We start from the raw sequence: 18,006 nt of genomic DNA, 5'->3' as shown, positions 1-18,006 counted from the left end.
GCTTTAAAAATGATTGAATTATGTTGTACTTATCCTCCGGTTAAGGTTTTTATGCCTTTTGATAATCTGCATGCAATATTTGCAAAATTATCAACAATTTAAAAGGTGTTTAATTGCGATTAAGCCTATTTTTTCCCTTGCCATAGCAGCCATATTTGTTTACATTTGAAACGTAGCAGAATAGTGAATTAATTCTTTCTGCACCTTACGTGTCTTTTTGCCGAGCGGGACCAAAATGAAACTTTTAGTTTTGTACTCCGAGAAATCTGCCTTCTTGCCTGCTGGCCGAATTGCTTGTTTTGCGTAGAAACTGTAATTTTCATTGCAAAAAAAAATTTTTTTTTTTTTTTTGTTGTTTTAACTGTATTTGGTATTTTATGTTTTTCTATATCTTTCAAATTTAATGAAAATATTTTGAGTTTTTATGTATTTTTGCCTTGCTCCGAAGTGAGAACTGAATTAATTGAATGAGAAATATGTCTCTAATAAAATTCGAGGAAATACGTTTAAATGAAATGCAAGAAAAAAATGCGTATAATTTAATATTCTGTACAAGGAAGTCATGTGGTGTACACATCAGTTTTCTTGTTTTTAAACCTGCTTCATACAGTAATTCCTTTTAATATATTTATTATATGTTTTATGTTCAATTTTAGTTCCCATCTCCCAAACTCCTTCCAGCTGATATAATCTCTTTAATCATTTAAAAAATTAATAATTAATATTAGCGAGCTTGAACATATCCACATACATAGAATCGTCCTTTTTTAGAGATGAAAATTTAATTCAATCATATGCTTTTAAACAATACTAGATCATCAAGAGAGAATATTATTTTACATTATAAACAGACGGAACAATCAATATTTCCATTGTAGCTTTATAAGTTATTTTCTCCCTCCTTTCAGCATGCCTTAGTGGTGTAACGGTAGCACATTCGGTTCGTATTCGAGAGTCCAAGTTCGAGTCCCGGCCAGAGTATTGCACATTTTTCACATCTCCCACTTCAAAATTACCTAATGACTCTATAACTCAATGCCCGGTTATTAGTTAAAATCTTACCCTAGATTTTTTCTTGCTAAAATACAGTCCTTTTTCCAAATTTTTACAGGAATTCTACAATTTTTTAAACGAACGATAATTCTTTTTCCACACATACCCTGTATCATTTGATAGAGGGCTACTCGAGAAACTGCAACATTGCACATTTTTCACATCTACTTCAAAAATAACCCAATGACTCTAATACAGCTCTATGTCCGGTTATTAGTTAAAATCTTACACCAGATTTCTTGCTGCTAAAATACAGACCTTTTTCCATTTCATAACACGTAACTTTTTCCATTTTATAACACGTAACTTTTTCCACTTTATAACACGTACATGGGGAAACAAATAGGAACATATTTTGGGGGAAGAAGAGGGTGCTGTTTTTATGACTGTTACATATATAAAAGCAATGGACTCAAAAAGATGTTAATAATAGCCAAAAACATACAGAAGTCATATACTTATGCGATGTCGGTTTTATATCGCATAAGGTATATAAATCGGTTCGAATAGACATAATAAATTCTCCCCAGCATCCAGCTTTAGCAAATAAAAATTCTCATGGCCATTCATTGCAAATGGTACTCAAACGCATTTTTAATTGTTTATATCGAAGACTCACCTGGACATCGGTAAGATTTTAGTCTATGAGAATTTCGCAAACTATAGACGCGTTGTAAATGCAAAATAACAGAAAAGAAAAATTGAATGGACGAATGAAAGCGACAGCTGTTGGAGAAGGTCAAGGTGACTTACGCGTGGAATGAGGTTTCTTGTACCCGACATTGTTCAAGTCGGTCAATGACAAATGATGAAATCGAGTATCAAGCAGAACAATATGTCACAGCATGAAAGTTGGATAAAAAGTTTGAGATGGTTAGGAAACCATATGTATTAAAATGCTTTCCACTCCCATCCAGCTAAATTTTAAACTCTTCAAATGATTCTTTCCTTTTGCCCATCCAATTACACATACTTTATAAAAACAAAATAAAGTAGTTGCGATTCCTGGAAAACCAAGATAAATTACTCTAAAAGGCGCCGGTCTGTAATATATACCGGAAGTTGGTCCATTTTTTAAGCTAATTTTTCTATATCAAAAGCTGTTACCTTGAGTTTCTAGTGTTTTCTTTTAATTCCAAATTGTAGCAATACTATATGAATGCTCAATATTTTGTAATTATGAAATTAATATGCCTCGTTCAAAGGTATTACGTTTGAAGATTCATAAATTCTATCGGGGAGGAAAAAATTCAAAATCTACAAATATATAACGTGCATATGCTGAACCTTATATATTTACTGCACTTTAATCAAAACTGATAATTAAAAGAAGGTGTCCATACTGAGGGTACCTGGCCAAAAGATGGCAGCACCAGGCTTCTTCTCTACTCTGTGGGATGAAGAAATTTATTTATAATGTAATTGTTTATGACGTAATATGATATAGTTGCTTATGATTCACTTACAAGTTGTAGAGGTTCAAATATTTTATGTTCATGGGGGAATGAGGAGTGTAATGACCCAGTCCTATGAATGAATAAATGTATTTTAGTTCCTTTTTATCCTTTATTTATTCCAGCCGAGTTTTCATTTGTCTCTATTTAGACAAAATTTTAATTTCACCACTTTACCCTTTCCCCGAGAAAAACTCATTGATTTCAAAATTGCCATCTGGCGTCAAAACGTTACACAATTATAGGTGTTAAATTTGGCATGTTAGGTACCGCTTCGCATTTTCAAAACTATAAAATGCACTGAAAATGAAAAGAGATGATTGATGGCTAATTTGTTATAATAGCAGGGTTTTGATAAGATCACACAAAAAGGAAGCTCACTCAAAAACACGGTAAACAGGCATGCACTTCAGGTTTTTATTTGGTAGTGGAATGGAAAATCTGCTAATCTGAAAGCATGCTTTTATGCTTAGATGTCTGTTAATTTCAGGTGTCAGACTAGAGAACACAAATGAAATTTTTCCCCAGGTTTAAGAGGTTTTAGAAATAAGTCTTCACAGCTGGTAAAAGGGGAGAAATATTTCTAAGGTCAGTTTTAGACACAAAAGGGCGAAAATCTTTCCAAACATCGTTGGAACAAAAATACCCACTGGTTCCACAAGGACCATGGGCCTGACAATGGAAAAAAAGGGAGCTTCGAGGTGTGTTTTTACTTTACCTGTATTGAAGAGTTGTTTCTGGGCAAAACTATACACTCCTACCTTATTTATCGAAAAGTTAAAAAGGGGTACCTGTAGCAAAGAATCTCTAGGGGTTCTCAACCAATGGTACGCAAGAGAAAACTAGGTGGTACGTAAAGAAGCAAAGTATTTTTATATATTAAATTCAAAACTTAAAGCCCCAACATCCTAATTGAGTTTCTTCTCTAACACTCGTAAATTTATGCGATCTGAACTTTGTTCAAGAGTGGTGGTGGTAGTAGTACTTTGTAGTGGTGGTACTAAAGGTTTTCAATTTCTATTTAATGGTGAGCGTTAGTCAAAAGGTTGAGAACCGCTGATCTAAAGCATAAAATATAATAATTTCAAAAACGTAACTTTAATTTCTCAGCTCAGTCGTAATGTTTCATTTTTTAGCTTTTTATTTTTCAGCTGAGTTACATTTCCTTGTAACATTATTTTAGTTCAGTTAGAGCAACATCCGGTTTACTCATGGAGTGTTGTATTTGTTAAATATTTTGATAAAATAATAATACTGAATTCTAATCATTTCGAAAAGCTTTTAAACATATTTAGCATAAGTATGTTCAAATGGATGACCTCATCAATGTGCCTAAAAACATAAATTATATTCCTAAAATTTCCACAGAAATTTTAGAACTTTTTCACTTCAGACTTACATAAATATATTAAAGCACTTATTTCTGTAGACACACATCAAAAATACGCAAAAATAGATTAAAGAAACAAAAATGAACAATTGGCAGCAGCATGGGGAAAAAAATGCCTTACGGGGAGAGCACTGGTATAAACTATATACCGGCGCTTAAAATTCAAGATTTCACTTTCGTTTTTTTTTTTTTTTTTTTTTTGTCTCAATTGTGTTTTCTCAGGGTCCATACGTTACAATTCATGCAAAATTTTAATTATTTTTTATACCGCTCATGGAAGGGTAGCTAGAAAATTTTTACACTGGTCGCCTCACTTTCAAAAGTGATAGGAAATTATATTTTTAAAGCCCATTTTCGGAGAAAATATTGATTTTTATTTTAAATAACGCACGTTAATATGCTTATGTCCATAAGTTTTGGAATACTCTAGCATACATATTTTTCTTTGCTGCGGTGAAATAGAAAACGAAAAGGAATAGTCGAAGTTTTTGTAATTTACTGATAATACGATTTTTTTTTTTAATACCTGTTTAATCAGTTCGGGTTATTGCAAACCGATAGAAGTTCTTTCAGAAACGCATCTCAAAGCATTCCTATGTCCTTTACGTAAATATATATATATATATATTAAAACACACATAAAGCACAAAAAAGCCATAGCAATGACATTGTGCAAAGCAGAATAGAGGAAAGACAAACTTAGCTACAAGTGTCCCACGACACAATATTCCGCAAAGCATGATACTCAAATTTTGAATTTTTTTCCAGATTGTCGAAGATGTTGGAAGATAATATGGTTGAGATCATTTTATGTATCACAACTGCAAGAAGGCATCGATCGAGGGGTATATGGCGATAAATGCCCACAAAAACCTACCTAGTTAGAGTACTGTCGTCGATCAGACTGTTGAAGAAGTTGCTCGAAGACAATACGGTTGATATCACCTATTACAATTAAACGAGAACAATCGTTATATAGGAAATAATGCCTAACCCAACCAATGCTAGTTAGAGTATCGAGGCAGCTTCATGCAGGTAACGGATATTAAAATATTTGAAAAGAGCAACTCTTTTGCACGGTGGGTCATCTTTCCTTTTACATGGTAATCCTCTTCAGGATTACCATGTAAAAGGAAATGTGGGTCCTCAGGATTACCATATAAAGGGAAACTGGCATTCCATAATAATCCTAGGGGTTTAATTCAGGCAGCGGATTAGTTGAAATACCAACAATCTGCATTCTTTTGAGGAAGGGAGGAGAGAAAGTCTTCCATCTTTCGTTCGTAAATATTTGAACCAGAATGACTGTATGAGCAGACAAATGTGTGACAGTACTTTTATAGGTTATCGCATCCAAATAATGGTTCACTGACGACAAAAAAAGATCGGCCTGTTCACATTCTCTTACTTCTGTGGTTTATGCAGATTCAAAGAAGAGGATGTACTGGCCACTTTGCTTGGGTTCTTATCATAATGCAGGAATATATAGGGTGACCCAAAAGTCCGTTTACATTTTGTAACATTTATCCAAAGTTTTTAGCAGTTATCTTAAGTTAAAGCTACTTTCCCATCCTTCCTAAATTCAGCTTACAATTTCCTACCAGAATGCGTTTTTAGAATCGCGTTTAATGCAAATGAGTAAGAGTGGTATTTAAATAGAAGTTCCACCGACTTTGTTAGAGAGCCAGAGTTTCTGACTAGAGAGCGTTCGGCTTTTGCCTACGTCTCTCTCTCAAAGCTATTACTACGCTCGCCGTATTTCAGGCCCTTTGATAGATGTGCCAGTTTATTTGACATTTAGAGGCCAACTACTTACTAAAAGATACAGCAGAAGCTATCTTAAGTTTTATTTCTCATTACTTTGAGTTCAAGCCCAAGTGGAGGCTTTGCTGTATGCTCTGAGAAAGGTGCCGACTGTACCTTCTTATTTTGAATAATAAAGTGTAATTAACCCTTCTTGAGTTTTATGTCTCTGTTCCCGAACTCAAGCGATTATTCGCTTATCTGTTCAGGAGATTCCTACACATTTAGCTGTTAGATAAAAGAGTGAAACCCCTCAATTCAAAAATTCACGGAATAATGTTGGTACACAGCTAAAAATTGACACATGCTTGAAATGACATGGGGATTATATAAAGCCCCCCCCCAATAAAAATTAAAAAAAGCCAACATTAGGCGCTGGAATGGCCCACCCGCGGCCGAGCGGTAAAAGGCGGTGAACACTGGTAGTTTGGTTCGGGGTTCGAGTCCGACGAACAGGCTGGCTGCAGGGCGTTTTCGTGGTTTTTCCCATGTGTAACGTGGATACGCGCCAGTTTCCCTTGAAAAGTATCTCTACAGGGCATCCCTTCCTTTTCCTGTAGTGCCTAAGGAATAACGTTTAAGAGGAGAAGAGGACGTAAATAACGTAATAAGGAGAATGTAAATAAGTAAAAAATATGGCGCTGGGCATCAAAATGTCAATGACGCCGCATGAGAATCATATATGAAATAAGCTGTGATGAGAGAGGGAATCTGTCACTTTTCTATCCTCACCTCCGGGTGTTGGTCGCGGGGTGATGCGGATTATCACATCAATCGTGATCGGACCCTTTTTCTTCAAGGAAATGCGTGGTTCTGCTATTCAAACTGTCAATGTAATGGGTGCGCGTTACGCTGATAAGTTACAAAATCGCATCATCTCCAGTCTGGCTGACAAACACCTGTTGGAAAGTCAGGACTCTTATGCAAGATAAAGCTCCACCCCCATATTGCTACACGTGTGAAAGAGCACTTGCACACATCGTTTGGTGAGGATCGCGTGCTGAGCCGCCACTTCCGTTATGCTTGGCCTCTCAGAAGTCTTCAGTTCTCAATCCGTATGTTTGTTAATTGGTTGTGGGGTTACCTGAAATCGCAAGTCTACCGCGATCGTCTGACCTCACTGGGGATGCTAAATGACAATATCCGACAGCAATTTCACACCATACCAATAAATATGTTGCACAATGCTGTTCACAACATTGTCCCTCGACTACAGGTATTCTTAATGAATGACGGCCGACATGTTGAACATTTATTATAAAAAAAAATTATACTCTTTGCTAAAAATCAATTGTTATGCTAATTATTGCTTTTGTTATATGAAGCGGCATCTGTTGTATCTGCAAGCACTTTGTTTTGCTTTCAATAAAACCCCATGTCATTTCAAGCATGAGTGTACAAAGTAAAGAAAGTATATTCACGACGAATCCCTTGAAAACCTTGAAATTCCTGGAGAGTGTTAGATGAGGGCCGCAATGATGCAACGCGGCGTCCAAGTACATCATATATATGTTCTATCAGATTTAAATCCGTAGAATATGCTGACTACTTCAAACCTCCAGATTCCTTCGGCCTCAACATAATGCTGCGCGAGGGGCACCAGCATTATCGTTCACTGGGAGAAAATTATTACCGATTGCATCTCTAAACAAAAAGATAAAAATATCAAGAACCTCATGTATGTGTATTTCAGCATTTTGCAGTGATATATAGCTGCATAAGGCCCATTAGAAGCTGAGTGGTTAAGACCGGTGAATACTGGTAGTTTGACCTGCTTTGGGTTCAATCCCAGGCAAACAGGCTGGCTGCATGGTTTGTTTTCGAGGTTATTCCCATGTGTAACGTGGATACGAGCCAGTTACCCTCAGAAGGTCCTCCACGAAAGCATCCCTCCTCTTAAGCAGAGAGCCCATATTCAAATAAACTAACCTAACCATAACTGCATATAGGTCAGTGCAGCCATTCAAAACTATACCCGGCCATACCATGATGAAGTTTAATGCGTATATTTTGCTCCCTCCAAATTGTAGCGCGTACAGAATTCTCTTTCCCAACAAAAAAAGAGAACTCAGATTCAGTCCATGATATTCCAATCAGGATTATATATCTACACAACAATGAGGCGCATTCAGCCGCCTGTGTTTAAAGACACAAATCATGGGTTTACCTGCATACAGCCTCTTGTGCAGTCTTATGCTGCCCGTAACTAACGGCATATCCAGACAGCCAAGTCACTATAGCTGCTACGAGCTCTCTTATCATGTCAGCCGACGTCAGTTGCGTATTTCATTCAGCAATCGTTGCCAAATAACCGCCTTGAGAGTCAGTCGTGCATGTTTTCAACTCTCACCTTTTTGCTGACCAGTGTTTTTGCAGTCTAAACCGTTTGCAGATTCTTGATATGACGCTTTTGGCTGTCTTTACAAAAACCTGCTTCCCCTCTCCCATCCGCATGCCATTTCTCAAAATCATTCAGATGCCTTCTCAACAACATGTTCCATCTTCCACAAGCGGAATTTTCATTCATCTATTCGTACAATCCTTTAATCAATCAATTAGAATTAAAAGCAGCATTCCTTCCCACTAGTACGGAAAGAACGGGAGCAAAAATGTGCATGATTCGGTATAACAAAGGTGAATCCCCTTCAACTACGTAATAACACTAACCTTGAATTAACAAGTAACCTACCTATGACTGGATTTTGCTTAACGTAATTGTCTTAAAACAGCTTTTTTTCAGAGTTGTTCCTTTAATTTTTCATGCCAGAGCATAAAACCTCCATCACTGATGACTGATGAGCTCGGAAAAATATTGAAGTAAAGAATAAACACCTCATCAAATAAATCTTTCTATAATTACTAGGGATGCATCCATAGCATAGGTAGCGTCCAAGGCCACACTTTTTTAATCATCTTCGGGAGTCAACAAAAGACCTTGTTTTCACAATTCATCATCTTGGCATTCTTTGTCTCACAAGTGAAAATAGCAAAACTGTTTCCAGATCGCAGATTTCTTAATTTGCTAACATAACTGCAGAAGACTTTTTTAACCTACCTATCACTAGGAATTTAAATACGGTAGACATTATAAATAAAAGGGCTCAAAGACATCTTTGCATCTTTTGTAAAACAATGATGAAACCTCCCGGAGACCCGAAATTTCTAAACAATTTTGTTCTATGAGCCTTTACAGAACATGATTATCGGGACTGCTCATTATCATTATTTAATTATGCTTTCGAAAATAGCCGTCATCTTCAACGAAGGTCGTACTAAGAAGGTGGTTATATTTCATAGCATATTCAAGAAAAAATATTGCATTCTTCTTGCAAACAGAAAAAATAGAATGTTAAGTTCTAAGCACATATATGGATTTATTAATAAATGTACCAGGATATTTTATAACAGGTTTATGTTTTGGAAATAATTTTAAATGGCTAAAAGAAATAATGGTGAAACGTGAAAAAATAAAGGATCATACTTTTCTAGTGTAACGAAAATTACTAAACTTTTGTTTAAAAGAATTTATCATTTGTTCAGAAACAATCTTTTAAATGGTGGGGGGGAATCAATATATTAATTAATCACAGAATTTTTAAATAAAATTTGGTTAATGTGACATATTTTTCGGTTTGCAGTCAAATCTATATGCGGACAAATACTATAGGTCAGATCCGTTTTAGCTACAAACAAACACAAATAATCAAGTCAAATCGGATTTAGGAAGAAATAAAAAATGGCATTAACAAAAAAAAAAAAAAAAAAAAAAAAAAATTCCTTAATCTCAAAACTTGATTTAAGATAAGTGGAAATACTCCTCAACTCCGCACTAACATTCAACCATATAAAAACAACTAATAGCGCGTAACAATCAATCAGTTTTGTTATTTTGGACTACAGGATGATTCAGAGAGACCTTAAGGCAGGAATCTCCACGCGTAGAAATACAAGCTTAACGTCCAGATTAACGCATAAACAGGTCTCTAGCAAATATTACGGAGATAACGCAAGTATTATTTGATACTTTCTGACGTTATTATTAATCCGATTATCATGAACTTAGAAAAGCCCAAATATAACCGCAATTGATCTTCATCAAATAACTGTCAGTTTAACGGCGACATAATATTTATGAGGGCTGGGTCACAAACTTGAAGTAAATATGGGGTCAAAAAATAATTTATTTTTAGACGTCCACATTTGTACAAATTTTATCTTCTCTAATAATTCTTTGAAAGTTCAGCATTTCAAAAATATCATCAGAATTAAAAAGCTTTACTATCGCTATTTCTAATAACAATTAATCGGCTAGCCGTTCACACTGAAATTACAACTATTAACTAATTTATTTACACTGATTGAAAAATTCACTAACTATTATACTGATATTTTATTCTTTAAAAAATACATAAAAAAAATGTTGTTCTGCAGTTTTAATTATTATTCAGGTGTCACTGATACCATCGGGTTTACGAAATTTCTCATTTTGAAATCACCAAAAGTACTGAATCAATATACAAATGAGCGCTTTCTGTTTCAAACATGCTTTCCCAAATATTTGTTTAAATTTTTTTGCAAGTTTTATTATGTCAATCTGTAAGACAATATAAATTCCAAACCATCAGAAACAATTGCTCATTAAAAGAATATTTTAAGCCTCCACCCACTTAAGAACTGATGAAATAAAAGAGCGCAAGTGTTCAGAAAATATTGCTGAATTTTCGAATTCTTGTCAATAACACCAACATCACTGAATGTGAGATGACAAATAATAGTTCGTATATTAAAATTTTATATAAATTCAAAGAGAGAGAAAAGATCTTATTTAATTATGAAGATAAAGCAAAAATGCTAATTAAAAAAACAAAGAAGAAAGTTTAAAAATCTGGTTGCAAAAGTTAATTTTTCGTTAAAATTTTAAAAAAAAGAAAAGAAAAAGAAAGAAAGAAAGAAAATCTGAAAGGTTTCAGATTTAAAAATTTTAAATTACGTCCAAATGCGCTTTTTTTTTTAACACTTTGTGTGTTACCTTTATTTATTAAATATCATGTTCTTCGCACTTAAACCATAAAATTCAGTTCAAGAGCAATATCGCAAAATAATTTTAAATTGAGTACATCTTTAGAATTTCCGATATACAGTCTCACGCGCTGGAAATTATGTTTTTTTCTGTACAATGTTGCCATTGCTCGCTTTGAAATCCTTAAGTTTGTTCATCAAAAATTCGTAAAAGTCATACAAAATATGAAATCGGTAATAAAACAAACTCCACATTCAAATTTTGACTTCCAGATGCCCATATTCGCAGTAGGATTACGTCAATTAAAATTTGATGGCTCTAGCTACCGTTGTTTTATCACAATGCGAGAAACATACATACATTTATACAGATTCTTCATTATTTAATTTCTTCATATATAATACAGGGCGATAATATTTGGTGGCAACAGTTTGAAAAGTGAAACGGACATTCAGAGTGATTCGACGTAAAATCGAAAAACGAAAACAAAAGTTCCTCAGGGACAAAGCCCCTTTGGACTAAAAACGCAAAATTAAAACACAGCAGGCTGCTTCGAAAGTTTTAAAGCACGCATAAAATTATTACTGAAAGAATGCTCAGTTTTTTTTATTTGAATTACCATTAATAACCATGCTTTTTTAATAGTTACAACAGAAACTCTGATTCATTCCAAGAAATATAGAAGCATACAAAATAACCAAAACTGAACATTATTACTGAGCTGCATACATCCAAAGACTTTCCATCAATATAATTTACATTATACGCGCCTTTAAGTTTTTTTCCAAACAGAAGACACATATTTATAGATATAAAAAACGCAAAATGACTACAGTTCAATGCATATCCTACAAGTATATAAAGTTCGAAGTTTTTCCTTAGAGCTTTAACAATAAGCGTTAACAATCTTAATCTTCTCTGACAGGAAAAGCTATCTAAGGATTAAGGCACATGAAGATAAGGAATTTTTTATACCACGAACGAAAAAATAAAAATTAGGCGATAGAACAAGTTTTTACCAGTATTAATTAAAATTAAGGGTAATATTTTGTAATACCCCATAAGTTAACGACCGGACAACCAACACGATTCACTCTGAAAATGCTGGCAGTAAATGGTTATGAAATTGTCAAGTTTAAGATAAGCAAATCGCAGCGCTCAGAAAAGCGTAGGATTGGGCACAATGCCAAAACAGGGGTTAATGTTTTGACGCCAGATGCTGAAATACAGTTTGCCGTTTAGCGATCTTTGTTGTTATCGAAATATACATTATGAGCATCCGCAAGCACAATGACGCAGTAAGAGCAATGTAGCGCCTACGTTAACTCTCAAGATTTCATGATTATAAAAAAACATAACCTTTTCATGCAATGTTCGTTTTATATATTACGCTGTATGGGTATCCTACAACTGAAACTCTAATGAATTTAGGGTTGTTATGTAAGGAACATTTCTTCGAAATTTAAAATGAATGCATTATATATAATAAGGCCCCAGATAATCACAAAAAACCTAATTCTTGCTTTGATAAGAATAAGTGAATTTTCCACAATCAGAACTGGAAATTGTCATTTACTTCATAATACGGTAATGCAATGGTCTTAAATTGGCCATGGGCTAAATGCATGACCTGCTGACAGGCCAATTTAGACAAATTTAAAATTTTGCTTATTAAATATTTATCAAAACATACACATGATAATATTATTTCACAGGAAAAAAATTCAAATTTACATTAATTTTCTGTCTGAAATCTAAATGTAGAATTTATATTTATTTAATGAAATAAATTCTACATTTATTTTTATCTGAAGTCTGGTACCTGTAAGGCATTTTAGTTGGTTATTCTTTTTAACTCTTTGACAGTTGCAAGATTAAGTAATTCTTTCTTCCCAAACACATGTGATATCTGTCAGTCGTAAATTTGTATTACCAGCTGTGTTTTGTTTGCGCCTATTGTGGTACCAAACTAGAATGTGAACTGAGCTCATTGATGATCATTAAAAAGTTAATTCAATTATATAGACAGCTATATATTAAATTCTTTATCTGACATTTCTTTCAAATAATTCTAACATGTTTAGTCAACCATTAAATAATTTACTTTACTCTAAAAGTAAACAAATTATAAAAACTTTCTCAGCATTAAGAGAAAATTTATTAAGTGGGCAGTTTAGCTTCTTTTCTTATTTACTATTTTTTTCCTGGACATATATATAAAACACATATGTCTGTATGTAAAATCATAAACTCCTTATTTCTTACAACAGACTGACACTTGAGGGCATTATGATTCTGTATATTCATACTAGTCAATCAGGTTCTCATTAATTTTCAACTGTGAAAAACGCTGTTCATACATATGTGTTATCTCCAAACAAAGCGATTATTCTTAGTGCAAAAATTCAAAACTGAGCTTATTCCTCTTTGACAATTATGAATAAATATTAATAAATCTGTATCTTCAAATCTCTGAATAAGATTATATCACACTGTAAATTAATAAGTTTCATTTATAGATTTTCTGGTGTGTTATTTATGTTCATTTTTAATAAAAATGAAAATAATATAAACTCAGACTTCAAATAACTAGAATCGGGAAATCTTTGCGACACCATATTTACAACAAATACATGATTGAAATGTTTTCGCGGGCTTCATAAAATTGCTTCACGAGCTGCATGCAAACCACAGACCACCAGCTTGAGACCCCTGCAGTAAAGCATCTTTTATGCATTATTCAAGGGACCACTCAAAAACAGGAATAAATGAGAAAGATTGTATAATTGAAATTTCAATTTCAGCATGGAATACCACATATATAGAGAGAGATTGATAAGAAAAGGTATATATATATATATTCTAGCAATTTTGATGCTATGATTGTACTCCTACTGTTACACAAATTTAATTTTATCAACCCACTTTTATTTTGTTTCAAATACTATCTGCATGTATGAAATTTAAGATATTCCATTTTTAAAATCATAAGCATTCAAACTGCAGGACTACACTTTTTTTCAATTGCACATCTTCAGTTATTTTTTTCCAAAACAGATATTAACATACTTGCAATTTTTGATTTTTCTATAAGCAAAAAATCTCCAAGAGTTGTCTAATGTTCCATTTCATTCTCAGCTAATGCACTAACAACACAAAGCACAAACCACAGTCAAGTTAAAGTAAGTTTACAAATGTAACAGGAAGGAAGAGGCTCCCTTCAGCAAACATATCTAATCAGTGAATTCTGTTATCTATTATGTCTCTCCTAACAACTCCCTTCTACCTTTCAGCAGAATTTGAATCCTCATTCCTCTAAGATATCCTACATCTTTTTTCTCCTTCATATCCCACTGTATAAGCCATAAAGTTAAGACATTAATTTTAGGAAACTATTTACACTTCAAAAAGAAGTCAGGATAAAATTTATAAAATAATTTTCTATTAATAAGAAAAAGAATGAGTTGGGATACAGTTGAAATGACATATTCAATTGGGATGTTTTGTCATCTTTATACATAACATGTTTGATGACTTTTAATGAATTAAACATTATAATTTTGATTCCAAGACATAAATACTGATACTTTCTTGCTTTATGAAAGTTCATATTATGTCACCTTGATTTTTATGAAAAACCTTCATTGAAAAAAATTGAAGATTCAATTTATGAATTTGCATTTTTCATGAGAAAAAAAAAACAAAAAATTGAAAATACAGCTCAAAATTTGTTTTATGTAATTAGTAAGGAAAGTACAATTTCTGAAGAATGAAGAAAAACATAAAAGAGAATATAGAATTTGAGGAGGTTTACAGGATTTTTAATCACCTGTGAGGGCAAATGTTATGCAAAAAGTGTGTTGTATTAAGTACATGATTACATTTTGAGGTTTTCTATACCACCTAGAGCAGATGTCAAGGAGCAGGCGAACAAAAGCTGCAAACCTTATTAGGAATTATCATATTCCTCTCAATGTGCTATTCTGTCATAAATGACAGTACATTCAGCTAGCAATTGAAGATCCATTATTCAAATGGATTGAAAGGTGACGGTACTGGCACAGCTAATTTTTATAATCAATACAAAAAATTGAAATTTTTCTTAAAACTTCAACAACAAAAAAAAAGGAATATAAAATCATATTTAAAGAATTTATTTCCAAAATATTCTTTCTCTTCGTGTTTAATTAGCTTTTAACAAACATTTTTGATGTCATAGTGGTTTTCCTATTCCTTTTTTTTAGCATATTCTATAATTATCACCAATAGAAACATCTTTTTTTTCTAATCTGATAGTAACTGAATAAACATTTTTGATGTCATCACAGCTTTATTCTCATTATTTTAATATATTCTAAAAATTATCTTTTTATTGCTGGAAATTTCTTTTTTTTTTTCCTAACTCCTTTGTTATTGAGACAAGATTCAAATTGAGATTTTAACTCTTCTGTTATTGAGAAATATATATATGTATGTACATATATACATATTATGTGTATGTACACACGAATACATACTCACATACAAATATGCATGCACATATATACATATACACTGACGGACATTTATGAATCTGGTCTCATTTGCAGGCAAGTACATTAAAAAAAAAAATCTAATGGCAAGATTTTACTTGTTAAACATTTGCCATGAATAACCAAACCCATTGGTCATTTAGCAGTCTCTATACCAAGAACATTTCTTGTGATGTTTCAAAGGAGGTGACTGATATCAAAGGTGCAAGAAAGACAATAGACAAATATCCATGACTTCTTCAGGATTTAGGATTAGGCCTAACAATATGACAGCTGACTTTTTTAACTATCATACTGAATATCAATGCCAAACATTAACTTTCTTCATCAATACCAAAATGGATATCTAAGAACTATATACATCACACATGATCAGCAATGAGGGGAAAAAAAAAAAAAAAAATCAGATATACTAGTTCTACAGTCAGAAATACCTACCTGCAATTGATAAAAGAAACCTCAATAGCTAAAAAATATTAACAATTTAAATAAGATAACATATTATAAATATTATATACAATACTATCTTAAAATGATTACCACCGAAATTTAAATAAATCATTACAACTCCATCATTGTATTGCCTTTGCTACTGTTAATGAGGACTTATGTTTTTGTATTAATAAAGACAAAACTATCAAATCTTTCCAAGTCAGGGTATATTGTATCAACATATAAAATAATACATATGTGCACGATGGATGTATAATGTTATAATTACAATCATTTAAAAGAAATTATCACATAGAGTCATCATAAATACAACTGCCCCCCCCACCAGAGGCCGAGCTGTAAAGTCACTGAACACTGGTAGTTCAGTCCAAGGTTCGAATCCCGAGAACGGGCTGGCTGCATGGGTGTTTTCGTGGTTTTCCCCATGTGTAATGTGTACACAAGCGAGTTTACCTTAGAAAGTCCTCCACAAAGGCATCCCTTCCCTTAGACAGATAGCCCTCAAGGCTTTGTCGTAATTAAATAACCTAACCTAAATACAACTGCCAATTTCAATATAATAGAAGAATTCTTAAATTACTATATGGTCTGGGAAAGAGGAAATCAACATACAGTTGAATGAAAAATTATAGTGTGGTATATCTAAGAAGATTGTTCGAATGCTTTAGGATACTTATAGATGGATATTATTAGAAACAGAATTCAATTTGTAGAGAAAAATGGAAATAAACACTTGGTGACAAACACAGAATTTAATGCACAATTATGTTTCAGATAGTTGTCCTGAAATCTGTTTCAAGGACTTGTTTACTTCGCTTTATGGGATTCAAGATTTACTTCTTAATACTTTAATATATTGAAAATAACAAAATATCTGTACTTATGTTTTTGATACATCTTTCAAATGAAAAAACACACTTGAAATGACAATGAGAAATTACCTCTATAGTTATAATTTTCAAATAAAGAGTGCATTCAAGTTCTCTTAATTCTTATCAAGCCCGGAATATAGTACAGTAAATACTGAAAGTAAATATAATTTGATCTGCATAATATATACATAATTAGATTAGCTTAAATATGTAACCTCCTTAAGAATGAAGAAACAATATCAAAATAATTTTCATTGGAGAAACATGTATAATGTGTTTTGAAACACCCAATTATGTAAGAAAAATTATTAATACAAAAACTTAAGTTATCATAATAGCACATAAACATACACACTTTTTTTTTTTCCTTTGTAATATATACTGTAAATCAAATTAATTAAAAACAGATATACTTCTTCAGACTAAATTCTTTATAAAATTATTTACCTTTTGATGCCTGCCTTTGAATACAATCGCAAAAGCCCCATGTCCAATTAAATCCTTTGTGTTATATTCGTACTGTCCGATCTTCTCCATATAGAATACAGTTTTGTATAAAAACTACCTAACTGTTTGGTCGGTCATATTTTTAACTTTTTCAGCATTATCCTACATTTATAAAACAAGAAACATTGCATTTTAGATATAGCGTCAATTTTCACTGATCTTTCCAACTCCATCAAATACTCGCATCACTCACACAAATTTATCCATCAGCTGCAAATATTTTCATGAATCTTCTCCTTCTCTGCTTCACTTCTCTATCAACAGCAGTTGCTGCTAGTACGCATGTCAGCATGTCACAGTAATACAACTGACGTAGAGACAATAGTAACGCCATCTATCGGATTAATATCAAACTGTATTTCGGTCCGCTGGTAAACTGGAACCGGAATTCATTTTTTTCTTTCAAGCATATATATATGCTTGAAAAAAAGAAAAAAAAAAAAAAAAAAAAAGATAGATAGAATTTTTTTTTTTTTTTTTTTTTTTTTTGTGTGTGTGTGTGTGTGTGTGTGTGTGTGTGTGTGTGCGGTTGTGGTCTTGTATTGTATACGGTTCTATGTTGTTTGTCTGCTGCTGTTTTTTGAAAAATGTATGAAAATGTTGGAAACGAAAATAGCATAAGTTACTTTAGTTAAATTAATATATACTTTTGTTTGATGACTTTTGCTGATAGCTCAGGATGCAAGCATACATATTACTTTATATTCTACGCTAAATACCTTGATACGAAGCATTTTAACACTGTCAATATTTTTTTTTCCCACAGTAACACATCTATTCACCATTACCAAACACACTCACTACACACACACCTGTGAGACACTATTTATTGTAAATGAAGACAGATTCTTCTCCTTTTAACTACACTCATGGACACAATCGTATTTTAGGATATTCTCTACTTCTTTTCCTTTTCTTTCTA

General features: G+C 32.9%; 1 protein-coding gene across 3 annotated transcripts in view; it reads right to left on the bottom strand.

Moving 5' to 3' along the window:
• Positions 1 to 17,349, bottom strand: part of Atg1 (serine/threonine-protein kinase unc-51-like protein Atg1) — a 279,303-nt gene extending 261,954 nt beyond the window's left edge. For all 3 annotated transcript variants that reach the window (XM_085823741.1, XM_085823743.1, XM_085823742.1), the window contains exon 1: positions 17,025 to 17,349. In XM_085823741.1, the coding sequence (XP_085679867.1) occupies positions 17,025 to 17,114 (90 nt within the window). In that variant the 5' untranslated portion in view covers positions 17,115 to 17,349. The remainder of the gene's footprint in view (positions 1 to 17,024) is intronic.
• Between the last annotated feature and the right edge of the window lie 657 nt (positions 17,350 to 18,006).

This window comes from Stegodyphus dumicola, chromosome 9 (genome assembly GCF_044657685.1).
Source record: "Stegodyphus dumicola isolate Sdum_Otavi_A_Nest chromosome 9, ASM4465768v1".
Lineage (NCBI taxonomy): Eukaryota > Metazoa > Arthropoda > Arachnida > Araneae > Eresidae > Stegodyphus > Stegodyphus dumicola.
The sequence above is the reverse complement of the archived record's forward strand: the minus strand, read 5'-3'. Positions and strand labels throughout refer to the sequence as shown.